Raw genomic sequence first — 23,381 nt, 5'->3', positions numbered from 1 at the left:
GCGACCACTTCTCGTAGGCGACCACCTCCCGTGAGCGACCACTTCGTAAATAACCATTTTGCTTCTCAGTTAAATACTGTTTCAAGAGCTCTCTCGAGCGACCACCACTCAAATTTCTTAAGAGACCGCGACCACTTTTTAGGCCAGAAATTACACCATCCTATTCTTTTGTTTTCTGTTTCCGGTAAGCGACCACCCAACATAATCACGTATGATCGTTAGTATATCATTACTTAGAAGTGACAAAAGTTCAATTTTTAATGACGCTACTCCGGACTGCCGCTGACAGATCCTGCGTATACTTGCAGCATTTTCGTTGTGCGGTTCCTTGCAGATTGTTTGCTTTTATGTTTTGGACCGTAGATCTTTTCAGATACGATATGCTGTAGTTCTTTTTAACATGGTTTGGCCAGGTACTTGTGAATGAAAGTTTTGCTTTTCTGCTGATTCTGGGTTTGGTCTCTATCATTTCGCTGTCGTGTTAAGTTTTCTACGCAGTCCGATCAGCCTTGCAGAAATTTGTGACAGATAATAACAGTTTACAGACAGAGAAGATGGCTATAATTAGATCTGTAGGTAAACGGGACAGATCTGTTCTGAATTGTTATACAAAGTTTCATCAGAAGAATGAATAGATGTGAAAAAATCAAATAAATTAGTTTCTATTTACCTAATTTTAGCTGCTAAGGTAAAATGTTTACGTAATTAACTAATCAATCCAGTATTACGCTTATTTTGTTGATCTTTCCCGTAAGGGACCACCTCCCGTAAGCGACCACTTTGTCGTACACCAAGGATGGTTGCTTACGAGAGAGTTGACTTGTTTTCTAAGACATCCGATCATTTATAGCAATACAAATGTCCCACAATGCTCCCACAGTCCGATTCTTACTGCCCGGTTCAAGCCAAATTTTAAAAGAGAAAGAAAAATTTGTCATCATTTGGTTACGTCCTCCTTCGAACGTAAAATTAGAAAATTTCACATGGTAGTCCACGTAAAAGAAATGGCAAAAAAATGTACCAAAAAGTGTGATGTAGGTGCAAAGTTATTGTTTAACTTACTAAATCTACCGCGTTTTTTTATGTTCTTGTTGCATCTTAAACTCCCAAATCAGTCTGTTTTTGAGTGACGGGGGTAGTTTTGTTTCACCATTTTGCTAAGCCCCCTCAGTTGTTTTAGCCTTGCTACGGGCCTGGTTTGTAAATGGTGCTCAGCAATGTGATTGTTGATATCACCATTTCTAGTTGCTCGTTTGTGTTCAGTCAGTCGTACGTTTAAATTTCTGCCGGTCTCACCAATATAAGTGGCCTGGCACTCGCAGCATTTGATCTTGTAAACTGCTTCCTGTCTGCGGTTAGGTTCGTCTTTGTCCTTTACTTTCGTCAGCAGTTGTCGTAAAATGGTTATAGGTTTGTCAAAGCCACCTGTAGACGATTGATCCGAGCGCGGATTAACGACTGTCACAGAAGACTGAACTTCTACAACAACAAATTACAACAACGACTTGACAAACTTAAACAACTCATACCGACAAACTTACTTGACACTGTACTGGCTATTGCCGACAAACGAGCTGACAAAACCGAAAAACAACACCGCAACCAAAGTCAACAGAAATTTACACGACTACAACGTACTAAAGACAAAAAACGACACAAAACAGACGACAACTGGGTCAGGAATATTTCTTCCCGTCCTTTAGACAAGACTGAAACCCAGGTACTCTCCTACGGACTGAAATACTCAGTGACGCCTAAACACATACCGACTGAGGCTATTGTATCTAGTGTTGAGGCGGTTCTGTCTCGTCAGAGAGAACTATCAGAATCGGCCAAGGATAACATCAGAAGTAGAATTGCTTCTACTATACAATCATCCTCCCTAACTGACAGTAACTTGACTAAAGACGAACGACAAGCACTGAAACGACTCAAAACTGACGAAAACATCGTCATACTCCCCGCTGACAAAGGACGAGTGACTGTTGTTATGGACAAGACAGACTACTACGACAGAATGGACACTCTAGTTAACGACAAAGAGACATACGAAGAACTGAAACGAGACCCGACGCCATCACTTCAACGTTAACTTAACAGTAAACTACTTGACCTTAAGAAAACTGACGTTCTTGACATACAACGTTACAACAGACTGAGGTGCCGCGTACCGCAACCTCCTAAACTCTACGGACTACCAAAACTACACAAACCTAACATACCCATGCGACCCATAGTCTCGTTCTGTGGGTCCCCGACTTACGAACTATCCAAATACTTGACTACTATACTGAAACCGTTGACAAACGAATCCCGACACAAACTGCAGTCTACCGAGACCTTTATTGACGCTATCAAGACGGTACAAATACCTGACGACTACAAACTTGTGTCTTTTGATGTGAGATCACTGTTCACCAGTATTCCACTTCAACTGGCTCTAGACTGTACTGCTACCGCGATCGAGAACTCCACGACAAAACTGCCACTGCCTACAGATGACTTAATGGACTTACTGAACCTCTGCTTAACGTCCACGTACTTCCAGTACAACGGAAAGCACTACAAACAGTTACACGGAACAGCTATGGGCTCACCAGTTTCTGTTGTTGTAGCAGAAATTGTCATGCAGAACATCGAGGAACAAGCCCTAGCAACCTACAAACGGACACTACCGCTCTGGTTACGGTACGTAGACGACACCTTTACAGCAGTACACAAAGACGAAATCGACGATTTTCACGAACACCTTAACAGACAGAACGCTGACATACAGTTTACTAAGGAGATCGAAGAAAATGGTAAAATACCTTTTCTAGACTGCTTAGTTACCCGTAACAACAACGACAACAAACTAAGTACTACGGTTTACAGGAAACCAACACATACTGACAGACTACTGGACCAGTCATCCTACAACCCTACTTCTCACAAAGCAACGACTATACAGACCTTAACAAGGCGAGCACAACTGGTTTGTGACTCACCTGACGGACTCGCAGACGAAAACAACTACTTAGACAACGTTTTCAACAAGAACAACTACAACAAGGACTTTGTTAGACGTAACACTTACAAGAACACTGAACCTAACGTCACAAACAACGACGCGACTCCCGTAACTACTGTAACTATACCTTACGTAAGGGGCACTTCTGAGACTATCGCACGGATTCTACAACCCTACAATATCCGTGTAGCTCACAAACCTATAACCACTTTACGACAACTACTGACGAAAGTAAAGGACAAAGACGAACCTAACCGCAGACAGGGAGCAGTTTACAAGATCAAATGCTGCGACTGCGAGGCCACTTATATTGGTGAGACCGGCAGAAATTTAAACGTACGACTGACTGAACACAAACGAGCAACTAGAAATGGTGATATCAACAATCACATTGCTGAGCACCATTTACAAACGAACCACAGAATCGACTGGGACTCTGCCAAGTGCATTACCTACTGTACAAATTACTATCAACGACTCACTCTGGAAAGCTGGTTTACTAACTTAGAACAAACGCCTGCACTCAACCGTTGCCTACAACTACCTGCACCATACAAAAGACTTATTGACAACAACAACGAAACAGGCAAACAATAGACATTTTACTAACAATAGACCCACAGACTTTTTGACTAACAAAAGACGGATCGAAACGCACCAATCACTTTTTACAGTGTTCACAGCCAATAACATCACGGCTTACTGACAAACGACCAATAACATCTGGACTTCGTTGACCAATCAGGTTAACAACCAGAGACGTATATACCACCTACTGACGTTCCACAATTCACTTGACTCTGAAGATGACTTCCGCTCAGGTTGTCGAAACGTCAGTCAAAGTCACCACAAACAGTCCTTCTCAGGACTACACTCACCCGGATGATCATAATTTACGTACTTATGACATGACTCCTGGGTTCAAACCATTTGCAATCTTGTTTTATATTAAACATTTTAAATAATTTAGTCTAACTCTTTGTTGCATATTCTTTTCACCTGTATTAAAAGTCGAAACCAAAAGGCTGGGTGCTAACTAAAAAACTTTCCAATTAAGTTAGCCCTCAGGCTCTAATAATACATTATTGCAATGAAAATGTAAATTTATTTCTTTGATTTAAACAGTACCATTTGGAAAATTGTCATTAGCTTCAGAGCAAAAATAAACGATGATGATTCGTAAAATAAACTGCTGTTGAGACGAAAAGTCCTTTTTTGCTTGTTTTGTTTTGTTTTTGTTTTTTGTTTTTTTGTATTTTTTTTTTTCTTTCTGATTGTCGGCTTTATTGCGTTGGAAGGGCTCTTTCCTGCAAGACGATTTTGAAGTTGGGTTAACTGTGAGAACTCGCCACAAGAATATATTCTTAAAGCTCGTGTACAGGTCCTCACAGTCATAATTGACCCTACAGCAAATAGCAGGGTAAATGTTGTCGACGCCGGTAAAAACAGTAACAATTACAAGTGGAGTTTATTTGTGCATACGAAGGCATAATATAAAATAACAATTAATGGTTATATACAGGAGGCTATCGGATATCTGGCTTATTTTGGGCGGGGGAGGGGGGAGGCTGGGGGGTTAGAGATGGCACAGTGGCGAGAGCGCTAGCCTTCCATCATGCAATGTAACCGTGTTCAATTCCCGGCGTTGATGCCATATGTGGGTTGAGTTTGTTATTGATTCTCGTCCTTGCGCCAAGGGTTTTACTCCGGGTTCTCCAGTTATTCTTCAGTTATCTTCCAAGACCAACACTTCCAAAATTAGAATTCGACTCGGAACGCAGGGACACCTTAGCTTTGAAACAAGAGAGCTCTTTGGTGCTCCGTTGAAAATAAATAAATAAATAAATAAAAAATAAATAAATGTATGAAATACGTTATAATCCACGGATAACTAGCTGTTTGTGGCTTGATAAAAATGCTAGCTGATCTTTTTTCACATTTTTAATGACATATTTGCCCATTCGAAAAACAAAAAACAAAACAAAAAAAAAAACGTTTTCCAGGAATTAGGTTTCCAGTGTTGCGAAATTTTGAGCTAACATCATTTGCTAACTGAAAACTATAGATTTTCTTTACGACTAAATCCGAATTTCTGAAAAGATTAAGGCCTTCCGAGAAATCACCCGAAATGAACCATTGGGTGAACAAAAATGAAAACCCGTTGCAAACACAATTTTGGAAGACCGCCATGTTCATGTAGTTTTTCATCACCATGGAGCCGAAGTCCTTGCCATCGTTGATAATAGCTCTGAGTACGCTGTTGTTTCTGAATATCATTTACTTTACTCCAAGATGTTTACAAGTGAAAGAGCTTTTCTTTATGGTTAACACAGCTTTCGATAGAGGTGTTGCAGTGAAACACGTCAAATCCTTTTTTAATTAAACAGAGATATCACTCCGGTGTGAAATCTTACTAACTGAATTTTAATAAGAAACAGCTTTTTCGTCGTCGTAAAACCCAATCTAGGTACTATAAAATCAGTAAAGTATCACTGTTAAAATAATTTGTGACATAAATAAAACCGCTTTCTAAAAAGTCAATCACAAACAAGCGTAGTTTTGTTGTTCTTATTACGATTAGTTCAGGTCTTTGACAATGCCGCGTCCTCGTTCCCAATATTTACTTCACCATACATTAACCTGTAAAATATTCTTAACATCCAAAATTTACTATTCTTAGTTTAGTACTTAGCCAAAAAAGAAAGCAAATGCACTATTAAAACGTAAAAAATATCTGTACCGCTACACTAGCGGTAGTTTGAAATGCAACGCCAGGGAGTCTCCAAGAACAAGTCGGATTATTCTCGCTTGTTGGTTACTGATTGTCAATCTTGGTAATAACTCACTAACCAGTGCGCGGGCCCAGAGGGACATAAACAATTTCCCGACCGCTTTGGAAACTGGAGGTGACGTTGAACTGAGTGTTGTGTGAAAGGTTTTTCAAGCTAACGAGATGTCTGGAATTTCCGCTGGCGTTATTGGTGAAATTATAAAACAAGGTTACTCCTACGTTCCCGATTTCTTTGCCGGTAACAACACCTTGGGAGACGTCTTTAACTTTGTCCGAAACAACGCAACTGTTCTGTCGAATATCGCGAGCGCAACAGGACTTAGCGAGCAGCAGATAAGGAACGCTATTGACCTTTATTTGGGAGCAATGCAGTATTTACAACTGACCACTGCAACGCCAGTAAACGCCAGTAAACCGGAAAATAGGTAAGTTACTTAACACACAGTGCCGTAGGAATAATGAATAATTGAATAATCCAATGGCTTCTCCAGCAAATCGCTTCAAATCGACCCAAAATCCACACGGGTTACAAAAAGAACCACAAAGGAGTTGAGGTGAGAAACGTTTATTGAAAAATCGTTCCTAATTTTGCCTTCAAATACGATTCTTTTCCCCCTACAAACCCTTATAAATTCGCCTACACGCGTGGTTATCTCGTCGCTGGTGTTACGTTACAAAGGTCAACACAAACCTGGGTGACCTGTGAACACTGATGCCAGTAATGTCATTTGATGTCATTGATTCCAAGTCCTGTCAAACGTAGATAAATCGAGTGAAAATCATATCGATACACTCTAGGTTTGATAAAATTCTGAGCACGAAGGGAATCGAAATTGAAAATTTTTCTAACCTTAATGATTTTTCATTAATTGTAAGTAACTTTAAATGGCCCGTGTAATTGCTTCGTGTTTTTATGTTGATCGTAATGAACACATTCTTGTTTTATTTGAATATTTCTTCTTGCATTAAAACAAATTTATGCGATACCTGTCTATTCTTAAGAGCGTAAAGAGGTCCTTGAAACTTTTCCTGATATCTTGCATACAAGCTTTACGATATTTCAGTGCTTCAATAATCTTGATCTTTTCGTATATTTTCTCAGTCCTTTTTGGACATATATTCAACCAACTGCATAGATCCAAAATAAACCACTTCGCTTCCAGGTGACTGGAATAGACATTCGACTTATCTTTGTATTTCTTTGATGAACTCATTCCTCAGTGAATGTTACGGTACGTTTGATTGACCCTGTTTTAATAGGAATACCCACAATGATGACAAGAAATCCCTCATAAGAGGTTTTGGGGGTTACTGGAGTACGTAATCGCCCTTAAATTATCATGTGTCAGGGAAGGTTTGCAGAAACGTCTCCCCAAATAGAACAGCTTATACCGCTTACTCTTCAGTACTCCGGAATACAGTCAATCGAACGTAACGTATTTGAATGATTTTTCTGTAGGTTTTTTTTTTAATAAACAAACTGCAAGCGGTCCATACTTTCAAATATAATGTTTGAAACATTATGCAATGGAAATGGAACATTTTTGTAGCTGGTATCCAGAGCTTGAATTAACATAAAATTTGCAATTCTGCTGGGAAATTAAAATGTGACTTTTTGCCTTTCCACTACTTCGTCAGTCGCTGCTAAGTGGCATCTCGCAGTTGACAATGTTGTATATAATCCCGAAGGAATACATTTTCTCAGGGACTTTCCGCGTAGCTTGTTTTCTAAAGCAAAGAAACAGGAGGATTTGATGCCTCCCTACATACATCTGTTGTAGCGATGTTCACGATTTCTACGGATATCTGACCTCGGCATGTAAGTTTGACCAGCTCGAATTGATTTTATTCAACCGACTTATGTAAAAAGAGTTGCGAACAGATATTTCATAGACTGAATGGTTTTCCAGCAAGGTTTCCCTCGTTTGTTCCTGATTATCGAATGCAATTGGAATCAAAGTCGAGATGTCTCTATAAAGTGGCCCTCTGTTGAGCGGTCACCCTCTATTAAGCGGTCACTTATGAAATTCCCTGAATTCGCCAACCATATTTACTGTAAATTGTAACTGTATTGAGCGTTCACCTCTATTAAGCGAACGAGGTCACCGTTTAGACTTCCTAATTGGCTAATTTTATTGTATTCCACCTCGCTCTGTTAAATTTGTCTTCCTACCAACTTCTGTAAAGACTAAGAAGATCCCTGAAGATTACTAGCTTTTAACCTTATAGAGCAATAAGATTAACATTTACGGACTTTATTACACCCATTTTGAAATCACTGATGATCCTTGCAATCTGATTGGTTCTCAACAGTGCGATTTAATCACGAACCGCACTATTTTTTGCTCTAAATCGCATCCTTTTTTAGTCCATCAAAATGAAAATGAAACCGGGTTTCCTGAAGTGGATAAATAAATATTAATATTGACAAAAAACTGTGAGATTTCAAAATGGGTGTAATAAAGTGGGAATTGCATGAACTTCGTGTTGTGCAATTTTGGTCTGAAATCATACTTGTGAGTTCAAATCGAACGAGCGCGCAGCGCGAGTTCGATTTTGAAATCACGCGTATGATTTCAGACCAAATTGCACTCCACTCAGTTCAATTACCATTATAAAACTACGCAATTTTGACTGAGGACTTTAACTGTTCCAGTGCTCCACCGTACCGCGTATAGGCGCCTAGAAATGTGAAACAGACCATTGAAGCATTTGTTAACAATAACAAATGCGGGCAAGGTATTTTGGTTTAAAAATGTCGAAACGAGGTAAATTAACTTGGGTACGGAGGCCCCGCATCCCGTCAAGTAAGCAATCGTTGATGATTGCAAAGCTATTTCATCCCAAACATAGTGAAACGAAAGCTGAGACAGACAATTATATATGCTGGCCGATGCATTTAAAGGTTAAACTAAGATTAATACAGAAAATTAATTTTAAAAATGAGGCTGCACCTGCCCGAAAATGTGTGGTATAAATAACAGAAATTAACGCTCTGCTTTGTTAACTAGCGTGACTTGAATTAATGCTAATTTGTCTACGCTGGTACACAGTAACATCCTTAGAGCACCGCCGGTGCAGCTGGTTAAACAAAGCCTGTCGTTAGCTGGCTCACTGTGCATGTGCGGGTTTCTTTATTCAGATAACTAACAGTTTGCTTTTTGTGTGTGTCACTAGTACCGAATTTTTCATCTGCGTACCAGAATTGAGCCAGGGTCTTCTGACGTCCTTCGCTGTGCTCCCTGCGGTAAGACAATAGGAGATTTTCACTATGGCGTCATTTTACTACAACTACCAGAATCCTTATGGTTTTTGTTTTCTCATGCTAATTAGAGCTATTGTTCTTTGCTCTCCCCTGGAATTACAAAATTTAAATTTGAAAAGGAAAACGAAGTGAATTCTGGTAGTGGTAGTCAAATGACGCTATCATGAAAATGGCCTATTAAAATATCCACTACTAATAATGCCTTTATAATAGCAACAATAACTGTTACTGAGAAAATAAAACGCGCGGGAACCAGGGAGAGAAAGATATTTAAATTGTTTTGCGTGCTGTCGACTACACGCAATAAGTACTAGCCTGTTTCAGGCTCTCAGATAGTCTGGGGCAAGCGGCAAAAATCAAAAAACGAACGCAAAAATAAAATGGCGGGAACAAGGGAATGCGTAGGCTAGCTGTCACAGTCGTTGGTTGTTTTAGCCGGTTTGCCGGGGTCAGGCTCGTTACAAAAGGAATTCATTTTTCACCCACCTAGGTACGGGAAATGTTTGCAAAATATTCTAGAGGATCGCTAACATAATGACATGACTCGAAAGGGGAGCAACTAAATCCAAGAATGATGAGGTCGACAATGCAAACAAAGTCAGAAAAAAGACCACTAACTACGCTTCCATTTTCTGTTTTTGACGTATTTCTGTATCATGTTTACCTTTTATAGCTTCTTATCCTGCTTCTGCTGTCATGTTTAAATCGACGGAGTAGGAAAGTAACGATGTGTGGCTTAACAATCACTCGGCCAGGATTGTGCATGTAAGTGACTGGTTTCGTTTTAATCAATCATTAATTAGAACTATTCGTATGAACCTTTATGGACCTAGTATTTTCTGAAGTTAAGAGTATAAAGACCAAGACTAAAGAAACAATTTGCTATTGGACATTCTTAATGAATGTTATCCCTTTGGATCAGACCACCTGCGCCCTGATTCGGCGAACTTCGGCTACCATTTCAGTTCGCTGATAATTAGTGTATAAAAGCAGATGAAGTAACCACCTAGACAAACCAGCTGCTTATAGTGCATGGATAATTCGTCACGACGGATAATTTGCCTGTTAATACCTTGGTATAAGTAGGCACCTTCCTTACGAAGTCCGAGATTCTCGAACTATCCCGAGAACCTCTGTGTGTATGCGCAGTAAAAAAAGGAGGGCCAGTCCTTAACTACCACATGGATGGATAATACGTCTGTACGGATAACCCGTTTGTCAGAGTATAAAAGAAGTTACTGAACCTATCAATGTTTGAAAGCAACTCATGTAACCAGCGTCCAGCTATGAGAGACGTTTTCAAGCCATATTGCGACTCATGACTGGAGCGAAATATAACCCTGGAACGAAATATAATGAAATCTAAGCAAAGACGTAATAACTTCCTACACTCAATCGTAAACCCCTGTTCTTTGTGATTATTATTGATAAGCAACCCTGTAGGACGCGTACATTTTTCACTCATCCCAGTAGCCTGAATTTCAGCCTTCTCCTTTTTAGCGGCTGAAATCCAGACTGTCTTCCAGCTTGTCAAACCTCTTCCACAGCTAAGCTTCTGCGTCTTATGCTTTCTAATGTTAAGGCTCGAATTACTAGATGATGTGCGGTTTTCAGACAAATACATACTGCAAAACCGTTTAGCAACAGCAGGTTCTCAATACAGAATCACTGCCTCATGCAAATACGGTAGTTTTTTTACAACCAGCCTAGGGACGTAGATCTGTCTGAAAAAAAAAAAGAAAGAAAAGGTGGAACTCACCAGTGATTCGCGAAATGATTTCGTCTGTATAATGGAGCTCGAGAACACAAACTCGCGCCCTCGTCAATGATCAATGGCGAGGTAAATCTGTCCGGTAAGTTACTGTGTCCTGTGTAAAAAGCTCTTTGTGAGCCTCATATGATTGTGAAATTCGTCTAAAAGGTGAGTTTCCGTAAATAAAAACAATCAAATCGTAAGTTAAAGTGTGTAGCTCGTTCCGTGTTTTGTTTCCGCGTTTGAGGTGAAAGGGTTATTCATGGCCAACATCATCTTTGTCTTTGTTTCTGTACTTCGTCTTTTCATTGGTTTTAACATTCATGAGGTGTCGATATCCTTCTCTTTTTTTCAGTCCTGTTAACCTGGTGGACAGTTATGAAAACAGGTTTGCCTTTGCCTGTGCGTTCGGCGCTACTACATCCAAGTGTTTGAGTATCCTGTTTGTTGGAACCTTTGACGAAATCTTTTCTCCCGAGTTCAACGAATGGATTAAAAGCCCGGAGGTTCCTAGCTTTACTGGAAGTAAGACAATGACTTTTGAGGTTGAATTTTTCCCTCTTTAAATCAAATTAATTGATTACTTTCGGTCCCCGTAAGTGTACAACAATTGAAAATGAATGATTTCTCGTGTACGGAAAACAAAAACATATAAATAACTAAAATAAGCTAAGTCCCCTCTCGTTTACAAACAAACCATTGTTTGTCAAACATTTGTTTTAATTATACCAACCACGAGAGATAAAAATGTTTTGAAGTGTTTTGTTTTTATGGTTTGTTTTGCTTTTCTTAGTAATTTGGAAGATAATCGCCATGTTAACCATTGGAGTCGCCTATTATCCTCTGTTTGCCTGCATGGCGACTGACTACAAGATTGTTGGCTTCGTCATCGGTTTATTGTACTCCGGCTTTTGGTGAGCAATTTTTACTAGCGATCAATTTAATAGTTTCTAATTAAGACTTAAGTATTTCCCTTTAATCCAGTATTGGTGACAGCCCTCAAACAGTGAATTGGTATCCGGAGTCAATAGTGTAAAATGTTCTTTTTTGTAACTACAGGAATAATTCAACTTTGGAATCGATTTTCACGAAATTCTTTTGTCAGCCTCTTATAAAAAACTTACATTTCTATTCAGACCAAAAAATTCCCTTTTTCATGAAAACTTTTTTATTGGGGGAAGGATGGTTTACAGATCTAGTTTCAAACCGGTTATTCCGGAATTTTAGGGTAAACTTTTTAATCTTTTATGTACAGTCTCGTCGTAACACTTTTCTCTCTTTGTCTTTTTTTCCTATTTGTTTATTTTTTTACTTTTACAGGATCCTTCTCTCAGTCTCTGAATTCTGGCAGTGCCCGCAATACAGAACTGCGGTAAGAAGAGAATATTTTACTTAGTAAAAATAATTAATAGCGGTAATTTATTAAACTTCTTTTGTGCAATTATCAAAGATAAAATTTTCATTTGCGCATTTCAAACTTAATGTCTATATATCTACAAAACTATCATTGTCCTACACTACAAAGCATTCGGTAAAGAATTACAGAAAATATTTAGTATAAAGTGTTTAGCCACTCGTTGAGTTGTCCAACAAATTCGCGATATCGTCAATGCGTTGTCGGTTTTCAAGAGGGCTTTAGCTTGTTAGGTAGTACATTGAGTTGTTGTTGTACATTTATGCCACCAATTATCCTCCGATTTACAATGTATCGTGTGTTGACGCACACTCACCCAAACATTCGTATCTCCTCTCACACACACACACCATGAGCTCTCTAAATTCATATCCATAAAATGCTTTGCCTCCCATTGCTTTTACGAAGTAGAGCCCGACGGGAAACGAGACTTTATAGACTTTCGAGGAATTTTTTAAGGGCGCTTTCGAAAATGAATGGGAGTTTTTAAACCGATCCGACGGATTAACCATTAACCAATAAGTATGGCCTAAGACGTAATCGTACTTCCTAAGGGGTGGTCTGCAATTACTTTAAGGAGTCTTCGATTGTTCCCTTGTAAGCTATTAAAAGTTTAATTTATCATTTTAGATATTTCCTGGTGACATGCTAGCTTTTGAGATGCCTGTGTTCCTTTGTCTGGCTTTTTTATTTTTCAAGTATCTATGGTTACTGGTAGAAGCAATCCACACACGATGCCGGCAAAATGTCGGCCCAAAGGTTGGTCGAATAGAGCTTGTTGTGTCTTAGAAATAAACACACCCTACGGCACACACGTGCATCTTTGCGGACTATTTTTTGATAGATCAGCATATTAGGTAAATAATAATAAAAACCGCAGCTTTCTTTTGAGGATATTTTGCTTCTGTTCTCCTATCTTTCCTCGTTTGTATGCTTGCAAGCCAATTTTGTTTCTGTTTCTAGACCGGTTTAACAAATAGTTGAACGATTTTGGACCCTTGCGGTCTTGGAAAATAATTTAGCTTGCTTAAGTGATTACTGGAAATTCACCTCGCGTAAATAGCAAGTCTTTAGTTGTGCACGCAGGCTAATTTTCTTTTCATTCAAATAAGCGCTAACTAACCTCACTCTTGAGTTCAAAAGTGAAAGAATATTTTCCATTAAACGAGGCTTGTAGGACTAATTTGAATACAGTCAAACTAATTTGAAAATGTCGGCCACTTTTGCCTACGGTATTTATTGGGTTCAACTGTCATCTTGTTTTATCAAGAGCCGATGAGTTCGCAAGTACTTACGTTAATTCGATTGTTACAAGAACCGCAAAACACAGCGACTAATAACGGCTAACAACGACCCGAAGCTATGTTCTTTGACCGATTGGCTATATCGCCATGAAACATAAGGGCGGCTAGAAAAGAGGATTTACAGTCTGAAAACCCATATCATTAATGTACGGTATTATATTATATTTAGGATGAACAAAACGAGTGGATGACGTTTTATAAATACAGATATGTGATGAAGCTGCTGGAACCCTTACCAAAAGAGTATGTATACCTGACAAGGAATTGCAAGTCGCGTTGTTTGCTTAACAAGTTCCATAGATCGTCTCATATATCTTCTGACCTGAACTGTCAATTTTTATATTGTACGTAAGCTTCCTTCAAGACTTAAAAGACTGTAAAATTAACACCAGCCACAAATAAGTTGTAATTCTTGACTCCGAACACCTATGTTAAAGGAATGGATGGATCTGGCGTGCGTTTCTCAAAACTTCCCATCTCAACATGCACAACATTCCAGAATTTTAATTTTTTTTTTTTTTTTGAAAGCTAAAATGTAGACAACTTTCGAAGATCAAGAAACAAATTGGAGGAGGTTTTACGGGAAACTACAGTATCAATCGATGAAAAACGGATGCGAAAAGCACTTCTTCGAACAAAATTCCTCGGGAGTTTCGAGATACGGACCCGGCACTGTTTTGACATTAAGCCAATGACACCTCATGCATCCAAAATGGACTCAACAGTTTATTAAAGTGTTGTATTTGTTCTCGTCTTCCGCTAGTTAGGTAGAATTATGACCTGTAACTCGTATTCACTGAGCTTTTTATCGAAGAAGGATATATAGGATCAACATTTTTCTTGTGGATATTCTTTTTAGCTGGGTTCTCTATCTCTCCGTAGGCAAAGAGACCCAGCTTCATTCAGAGAAAAGATCAAAGGAAAGCTATACAAATGGAAACCAGGTTTTCAGATGTTTGTTGTTGTTGTTGTTTCAGCTGTTGTTTTTGTTTTTTTCTTTTCCTTTCATCTCCATGGTAATAGCGATGATAAAAAATAATGACATGTTGTTGATAACAGCAATAAGCATTATAATGATGGGGATCAAACTGACGGTGATGATAATGATGATGATAACTGTGGTTACGATGACGCTAATAGCTATAGGGACCTTACGCAACACATTACCTCGTCTACGTTATGATAATTCCTACGTCTTCAACTTGTATGTATCGTGGCGGATGTTTCCAGAAACATGTTTATTATCGAGGACATTGAAGTTCACATAGAGAAGAACATTTGCCATCGTAAGCCAATGTTGTTCTTACATTTTTTTCAGTCATTTCACCTTGTAGTTTGGTAAGGACGTCAAAGAAATCTGGAAAAAGTTAGCGCACATACTAAGCCAGTGTTGCTTTGCTCATAAAATATTTTGGGCCAGTTATTTAAACAGAGGCTATCTTAGGCCCCGGTTTAAGACAATCATCGGGCCTCCAAATCTGTTTATAATTGTTTTTATGTAAGTAGATAAATAGTTTTCTACCCTTGGATGTAAGCCTCCTTGTTACCGTCAGCAGCAGACTATGTTTAGATCTGACTGTTGGCAAAATTGAAAAATAAAATGGCTCAGAACGTGGTTTTGTTAAACACCGTCTAAACTGTCTTTGATAACTGACCCTTTGCCTGTTGACGTTTTCGTTGTCGTCGTCGTTGTTTGCGTTAGGTCCCATTTTAATGACGACGACAACTTTTAATGTAACTGTGTTTTGTTGTTTTTGTTTTTCACAGAATTCAAGTATTCAACTCGTGTTGTTTGTACTTATTTTATCAGTTTTGTTGGAATTTATGAGGTAAGTTGGCGTTTCCATGACCTTTACTGTTTACACTCAGCTATTTTTCTGTGTGATCCTCGAGTTCGTACGGTTTCCATCAAACGGTCTCCAACTTGATTTGTTGTGTCGAGAGGAGAGAGTTCGCGCTAAAGCCGGGAGAGTAGTGGGAGAGATGCCCCTTCCTTCATGCTATACATGCACTTGACAAGGGCTTCTTGGTACTAATGACAGCCGTTCGATCGAAGCGTACAATAGAGAGATTAAACACCACGTTTACGGCAAACGGCAAACGTGAGATTCGCGTTTATGTTTTCTTGAAAGTATAAGTACGTAGATGAAAATAGTACAAGATAATTCTGACCTTTAATTCTAACGCAAAACACTCAATTTTGCTGAGAAACTGAAAACAGCGAGCGGCAAATGAAGAATAAACATGGTCACGTGGTCATTTCTGCCGTTTGCCGTTTGCCGCAAACGTGGTGCTTAATCTTTCTATGTCTAGGACTTGTGTACGAAAATAATAGGGGACTAAATAATTGATAGAACTTGTCGAGCAAAGGGTCACTGATTGCCTCACGCAGCGCTTACTTTCACCATTCGTTACCTTTCAAAATAAAGCAAACCGTACTAAACGTTGCGGCTTTTCCTAAACTTTAACTGGGAACTATTTGGTGTAATAATTGATCACCCTTTTTTATGAGAAATTTCAAGCTTATTCTCAGAATTTTTACATTTTGACACCATTCTAATTCTGCGGTTTTGGAGATCGAAGATGGGACCTATATTGATGCCGATGTAGTTGAAGTTCAAAAGATTAAAAAAATGACAATAGAAGCAGGCTCTGCTTGTGATATTCTTACTATTTAAGAAAGTGAGGGGGAGGTGAGGTGAGTAACCCTTAATTGCTGTTTTGGCCGCCGGAGAGGTTGGTCGCATTCCAGGGTGGCCGCTTATAAGAGCGCGGGCACTTATTCGAGGAAATAAGGTACATCAGCAATTAGAGGTACAACCTTTTCTTGCTGAAAGTCTTGTATTCTTCCACTATCGAGACTGTGCTCAAAAGATCTCTTGTCATTCGTATCTTTTCCAGATTCTTATCCTGTTTTTCATCCTTGGAGGTGTGTTTCTAAAACTCCGTGAGTCCATTCCTGAAAACCCTTTTGCTGATGTAACTGAAGTCAAGCAGTGGATTCTTATCGGAGCAGGTCTGAATAAAGCTAATGATATGTTTTTTGATCAACCTAATTAAAAGGATGGTATCTTTGTAGTCACTCCACGTACACTGAACTAACAGTCAACATATAGAATAACACAAAGTAGCGTTCTTTATTCAAAGGAAAAATACACGCACGGCGCCTGTCGTGGGTATATACATTGATCAATCGCCATGTGCTCATTTTTATCCAATATGAAAAAGCGAGCAAGTTTCTTAGAGCAAATTCGAACACCTTTTAGATGTCAAAGCTTGCATAATTATTAACTAGAGACAATATGGCTGCAGCGCCTTCCTCCCTTAAAATATCAGAAGCAGATTTTCATCCGTCGACTCTAAGATCGTATATGGCATTGTCACCCCTTCTTCCCAGATCGCCCTCTGAATTTTCTACTTTGTTTGGTATGTCATTTACCTGTCTTTTTTCAACATGTCTGCAGTGTCCATTTTTGTGGCTGCTGTAATCTCTGGAATTTATAGTATAGTGCTGGTGGCAAACATGCTCTCTTGGTACAGGTGAAGAGGCTTTTTCAATACATGTAGATAATATCTCTGTATTCGTTATTAGATAAATGCCGTGCCTTTTTGTTTTGTTTTGTTTTGTTTTGTTTTTGTTGTCGCTGTTGTTTTTGGTGTTGTTGTTGTTGTTTTACAATTAAGATATTCAATTCTAAAACGAATGTGGTTACCCCATTTTTTTGCTGTTCTATTTTAGTTCAGTTCAGTTCAGTTTATTTTTTTGCCATAAGTTGTACCGTGAAAGCAAGAAAAAAAAACTAATTATTTAAAAACTAGTGGTGAGGAAGCCCAAGGGAAGCCACCGGGCTTATAAGGAATGGGCTCCCTCAAGTAACTCATCTAACTCAAGTACAGTAACTCATCTAACTGTACTAACAATTAAAAACGATCAGTAGTCAAATATTTTCACAATGTCACAATGCAGGAGATGATGAGATAACGTTAGTTTTTTGATCATGACAGCATCTGGTTGTAAGCTCTATTCTAGTAGTTTATGGAGTAATTGTCAGTCGTAGTATGCCATATGTTTTTCTATCCCTAGGGGCCATTTGCTACGCATTCAGCGGGGTGAAAAACAGTTTTTACCAATCGAGGTCTTCAAGCTTAACCCATCGTCTGTCACGGTAAGACATGTTGATCGATTATTTATAAATTGGAAAGAATCTATAGCACTAAAAAGGGGTTTGTTGCACCCATTGGACATAAAAGAAGCTTACTACCTAATCGAATTGTCCGCCTATTGTGGATGTGAACTAGTTTTGGGGTGTCCAGATAAACTCTGTATGATAAAATGATAAACCCAGAGGCAATCGTTAACGTTGTCTTGGCAATCTTTGTACTACTGGCTAAAACGTGTTATCAAAAATTGCTCATAATACTCGCATTAGAAATTTCCGTAAGGAAAACGTCATCTCTAACAAGCTGGTAAACAAATAATGCGTAAATAAAATTGAGAAAGTAAGACAGGAAGAAAAGAAGGAAGGAAGGAAGGAAGGAAGGAAGGAAAGAAGGAAGGAAGGAAGGAAGGAAGGAAGGAAGGAAGGAAGGAAGGAAGGAAGGAAGGAAGGAAGGGAGGGAGGAATGAGGAAGGGAGGGAGGGAAGGAGGTTGGTTGGTAGGTAGGTAGGTAGGTAGGTAGGTAGGTAGGTAGGTAGGTAGGTAGGTAGGTAGGTAGGTAGGTAGGTAGGTAAGGAGGGAGGGAGGGACGGACGGACGGACGCATGAACAAACGGAGCGACGGACGGGTTGACGAACTGGCGAACTTTGCACGGTCTTGTACGACTGAAGCAACTATAAAAATATCTTTTCGACATGTTGAAATAACCCTTGCTCGTAACGATAACTATACTCTTAGCCAGGTATATTTACTGTCGCATTTGAATGTTTCTTTATTTGCACTATTTTTTAATCAGATTGTATTTTTTTTAGGCTGCAACACTTAAATACTCAGGTTTCCAAGTGGCTTATCTGTGTTGGGGTAAGATTTTTCCTTTTCTATTTCGGAAAGGGATCCCGTGATGATGCGTAATTAAGGAGCTTGCCAAATCTGAATCTGATCGCCAATTCCAAACATTTGGCAAGAGTGTCTAGTGCCTTTAGAGTACATGTATTTTTTCCCCAAAAGTTCTATATAACCGTTGGTGTGTTGGGTTTCCACCGGCGTTCGTATCTAGTTAAATGTCTAAATCGTAATTCCTCAACATGAATTCTAGTGCTTAATTGGTACAGTAAAATTTTGTCTTCCTCAAAGGTTACACGATCACTGTTTTCATGTTGAGCTTGGTGGGATTCGTGGTCGGACAGCAGCTTATTTTGCCAATGGCGGATGGAAGTTTTGACTCCTTTTTTTGGTCAAAGCTCCAAGCTCTATGGTATGTCTTTGCGTACCGCAGAATAATGTAATGTGTACTATGATTTCAATTGTAGAAATAATTCAAATTAATTACCAATTTGGATATGACAGGAGGGAAAATTAGCAGCTAATACTATATGGTTGCCTCAATGAAATTTAAACTTAACAATATAACATAAAACTACAGTATGTTGCCCCTGTTCTTTGACCACATACTCTAAGCTTGATTTTCGTTGTTGCTTACTGGTTCATGGCTCCTCGAATTACTTGCATATCTTACATATCTGCTCAGAAAGCTAATTTTGGGGATGAAGATCTGTAATAAATGTTCTTTCTACCAGCGTAAAATATATTGGATTACAATTTGAATGTCGAACTAAAATTATGACTCGATAAATCAATGTTTATTCTTTCAAAAGTTCTCTAGCGTTTTCCATACTTACCTCGAGCAGCATGGCAGCAAAAGCGAATTTAATTTACTTAGAATGTAAAGAAGGAAAGGAGGATTTTCCTTTCTAAATCGAGTAGAAGACTGAGAAAATGAGTAACTGAGTAACTTGAGTAACTTGAGTAACTTGTCTGAGTGACTGAGTAACTTAGTGTTCCTTTCGCAGACAAAAGACACTTTCTTGATTTCACTCAAGGGCGATAAACGTTGTACTCAGAACAAAGTTTTGTTCGCTACTGAATTTTCATTTTCAAGTATGGAAAACACTATAATAGAATAAGAAATAAAAGAAACGAACGCAAATTGGTCTTGGAGCTAGTCACTTTTTTTTACACAAAGTAGCACTCAACCGCCCTTTTCGGTATTACAAGATTAGTAAACACAGTACAGAAGCTTCTGGCCTCCCACATGTAAGTTGAGGGATGCAGTAAGTTACAGACCAAATTTCAGCTCTTAGGTTAAATTAAAGACATATTCTCTGCTTTCTTTTCGTCCGGACTAGGGGACACATACTGTATACGTTTGTACAACACTGAATTTGTCGTGCCGCATTTCATACAATACGTTCTCTTTTGAGGCCTGGGGAAAGGTTTTCAAGCTCGAAATGCCATGAATGTTCTCTTTCAGCAGTTTAAAATTTGTTAACAAAATACACTGGATTTTTTTTTTTTTCAGGCCCGCTGTAGTGATTTCCCTTGTTTTCTATTGGATCCAATTACTGTTGGCCAAGTATGCATTTTTAATAGACAGGGAAACGACAATGGCCCTGGATAACAGGTACGGCAAAGTAACGCGGACAATTTTGGTTTGTGAAATTCTCGTCACCAGAGCTCCGCGGGTTTTTAAATGCTCTCTCAACCACTGACCAAAAAATAATGGGCACCGGAAAATTCTTCATTTTCGTATGCCCAGTTGTTTTTGTTGTTCTTTATTGAGCTGTTGTTGTTGTTGTTGTTATTGTTTTTGTTTATTTTTGTGTATTACCTTACCGAGCGTCTTCCCTCAACAGACGGCTCTTCCATATTTGCACTTTCTTCCTGTTTTTCTTCAACATCTTCCTGGGTGTTATCTCCTGCCTCAAGCGTGTCATCATCGGTGCTGTTCTTGGCGTGATGTTTCTGGGAAGGACGCAGAAAAGCGTCTTATCACGTGACTTTGAGCTCATGGATCCAGGTTTGACCATCAATTTTTGTTTGAAAAGCCATGAGGGGAAAAAAAGACTAAGTGAAAAGTCTGTACTCTGATGAAATTGTAACTAGGCCTCTACATTCAGAGCTTTTGCAAAGGTGACATTAGGGCATAGACATTGAAAAAAAAAAACAGAAAGAACCTCTAAGATTGCCACGTACAGTGTACTAGAAATTACTTTCCGAGCTGAATGCATTCATTTTTAATTAGAATAGAATTACTTAAACCGTTAAGAAAGATCATAACTGACATATAGGCTAATAGTTCGACAGCATATCTTCCCCCCCCCCCTCCCTCCCCGCCCTCCTTTTTATCCGCCCTCTTCCTAGATAGTGGTGTTAAACGAGCTACCTACAATAACTACAGAGCCGATACAAAGTTAACTTTTATCTCTTGTGTGCAGTAGCGAGAATGAAATTATGGGGTTAGGCTGGTCGTGTGATTATCAATGTGCTTCAGACATAACACGTCTATTACATTGTCAAGTAATTCTGCTATCAGTCTCTTAAGTTAATGCAAGTGATTTTTGTCTGCCTGTGCTACACTGTTCCAGACAGTAACCCGTAAAGCAAATTCTTTACTGTCCGTAGAAGAAATGGCATGTCATTAATTTAACAATTTAAAATGATATGGCGAAGTAGTCGAGGTTTCCACGGCATTACGTCCGGTGTTTTAACAAGTTATAGTTACTGCTGATAGTTAATGACGTGATACCCAACCCTGTGGTATATATTATCAAACTCAGAGGTAATCGTTGTAATTTTAAGAGGCGATAACAAGGTTATTACACCACGCTTCAGCACATACACTCAAACAGTTACAGAGGAGTGGTACGCTGGAACATTGCGTGCAACTACAACAACCACAATTTCAAATCTATTTCTTTGAAGGGGCAAAGAACGATGTTCTACTGAAGGAACTTAAATTTTGCGTCACGTCTGCCCAATCTTTACTAAGGACTATGACATCAGATTTTAAATTCCATTGGCTGCAGTTTTGATTTCAAATTTATGATAAGGAAATACTTAAGTTTTAAATTGGTGTATGCAGACTCGGCTGTACTTCTACAGATGTAGACCCACAAGTATATTTATATGCTTTAACTTGAACTTAAATTTATATGCTTTAACTTGATTGATTGATTGATCGATCGATCGATCGATCGATCGATCGATCGATCGATTGATTGATTGATTGATTGATTGATTGATTGATTGATTGATTGATTGATTGATTGATTGATTCGGACAAGTACCTAATCTGTTGCTAAATTGGTGCTTATAGACTACTCTACTATTATGGAAAGTAAGATACTAAAGATCTTCCATCATGTACATGTAGAATACGTTAATGATATTCATTTGCGCACCTGTCGAAAAAACAACGTTCGTTTCAATTTCTGGTCAGGTTTTAACGCGTACGTAGGTTACCTGCTTCTGGAACATGCCCACGCCAATCCAGTTCTGGTGACATTCTGCCGGCTTCTCATCAAGACGATGACTGACAGACAAATTGATCTTGCCGACGAAGAGTCCATTGTTGAAGCAAATAACCACGTTGTCGAGTGTGCCAGTAAGTTATTCTAAATACGCTTCATTTACATAAATATGTGTTTTATGCTTAGATTTACCAATGCCTCCATTTGATCATCACTATTGTCTTTACAATCAACACTATCACTGACGTACTCATCGACGACCTTGCCACTATTATCGTCATCGATAGCACCAATCCAATCTTGTTGCCACGGAAACATCAGGTCACATGAACAATGAAGTGTTATTATAGTACCAAATTAGGAAAAGTTACAAATTAACGTTTAATGTCTTTTTTTAATACTGTAAAAGAATGTTAAAACAAGCACGGGTACTTTGTGCGCTTATCCCGACGTCCCAATTTCAAAGATCGCTTTGCACTGCATTAGTTGTAATCGTCTTCTCTGTTGTATACCCATTGCTATTGGTGAGCATCTGCTTCCATTTTTGATCAGCACATTCTCCTTTTTTTTTTTTTTTTACTACGGTTTTTTAGTCAATTTGAATTATCGGGAATTATCTACAAAAATCGTTTGTTCTGTTTTTAGACAATCAAGTCAGCGTCGAGCTCAATAAGAGAACTTTACAACATCGTTATTCAAGACTAATTCGTAACCGATGGCTGCTACTTCTTACATTGCACAACAATCCGTCTCTTCAAGAGTACCGGCGACCAGAGATGTTCGTCGAGCGATCGCCATTTGCAGCTGTTGGTGTCATGATACAGAGAGGCGCGGATCAGTTAAACCAAACCGTGGAAAACGAACGCGATGACTATGACTACAACATAAAGCTGTGATTGAAGTTCACTTGTTTACTAGACTAAACAACTTGTAGGTTGCTACACAAGATTCCACAGGTCTGCGCTGAGTTTCTGGGTGACATAAGCGAAGAGAAATTTACAGACATAGCAGAAGAGAGAAGTCAGAGGAGGACTAGGCGAGGTTGTGCCAAATAACAATAAAACGATGAAGTTGCAATCCAGGATTTAGGGTTTTCTTTTATCAGAAACAGTAAAAACTTGTGGTAATCACAGATTATAAGAGTGCGTTCGATACCTTACATAGAACAAATTTAGCTATGGTGGCCCCTTTCCTATTCGTTTCAATTTGAGTTACTTCGTATTATGCAGCTTTTGTTTATAGCAAAAAAAATCATCACCATTATCATTGTCACCATCTTTACAAAATATTCGAAGTTTCCATATTAAAGGGGAAGTATCACGAAAATTTGCTGTAATTTCAAAACCCAAAAATGTTTGACTGTCAGCAGAAACAAC

At 38.8% G+C, this 23,381-nt stretch overlaps 2 protein-coding genes across 2 annotated transcripts; both read left to right on the top strand.

Moving 5' to 3' along the window:
• Positions 1–2,170: 2,170 nt before the first annotated feature.
• Positions 2,171–4,176, top strand: LOC146456266 (uncharacterized). Its single transcript, XM_085093424.1, has 2 exons — positions 2,171–3,596; positions 4,136–4,176. Exons 1-2 carry the CDS (start codon positions 2,225–2,227, stop codon positions 4,174–4,176), a joined length of 1,413 nt encoding a protein of 470 aa, XP_084949550.1. The 5' UTR covers positions 2,171–2,224.
• A 1,787-nt stretch (positions 4,177–5,963) lies between these two features.
• Positions 5,964–22,901, top strand: LOC146456265 (stimulated by retinoic acid gene 6 protein-like). Its single transcript, XM_085093423.1, has 20 exons — positions 5,964–6,200; positions 7,781–7,789; positions 8,944–9,048; positions 9,740–9,831; positions 11,175–11,344; positions 11,613–11,733; positions 12,140–12,191; positions 12,864–12,992; positions 13,707–13,780; positions 14,420–14,481; positions 15,305–15,366; positions 16,439–16,553; positions 17,002–17,077; positions 17,622–17,703; positions 18,508–18,556; positions 18,830–18,950; positions 20,055–20,156; positions 20,389–20,552; positions 21,975–22,139; positions 22,651–22,901. Exons 1-20 carry the CDS (start codon positions 5,964–5,966, stop codon positions 22,899–22,901), a joined length of 2,238 nt encoding a protein of 745 aa, XP_084949549.1.
• Positions 22,902–23,381: the final 480 nt, after the last annotated feature.

Source organism: Pavona decussata, unplaced genomic scaffold (assembly GCF_977016875.1).
Source record: "Pavona decussata unplaced genomic scaffold, jaPavDecu1.1 SCAFFOLD_260, whole genome shotgun sequence".
Taxonomy (NCBI): domain Eukaryota; kingdom Metazoa; phylum Cnidaria; class Anthozoa; order Scleractinia; family Agariciidae; genus Pavona; species Pavona decussata.
Note: the sequence above shows the minus strand (reverse complement) of the source record. Positions and strands in the feature narration are given on the sequence as shown.

What these genes read in the sequence shown, in the direction of transcription:
- LOC146456266 (XM_085093424.1), top strand. Translation starts at nt 2,225, where the DNA reads ATGCGACCCATAGTCTCGTTCTGTGGGTCCCCGACTTACGAACTATCC. An exon ending in TGACAACAACAACGAAACAG is followed by an intron (nt 3,597 to 4,135) that starts GCAAACAATAGA and finishes TGATTTAAACAG; the next exon opens with TACCATTTGGAAAATTGTCA.
- LOC146456265 (XM_085093423.1), top strand. Translation starts at nt 5,964, where the DNA reads ATGTCTGGAATTTCCGCTGGCGTTATTGGTGAAATTATAAAACAAGGT. An exon ending in ACTCGGCCAGGATTGTGCAT is followed by an intron (nt 9,832 to 11,174) that starts GTAAGTGACTGG and finishes TCTTTTTTTCAG; the next exon opens with TCCTGTTAACCTGGTGGACA. An exon ending in TCAAAGCTCCAAGCTCTATG is followed by an intron (nt 18,951 to 20,054) that starts GTATGTCTTTGC and finishes TTTTTTTTTCAG; the next exon opens with GCCCGCTGTAGTGATTTCCC.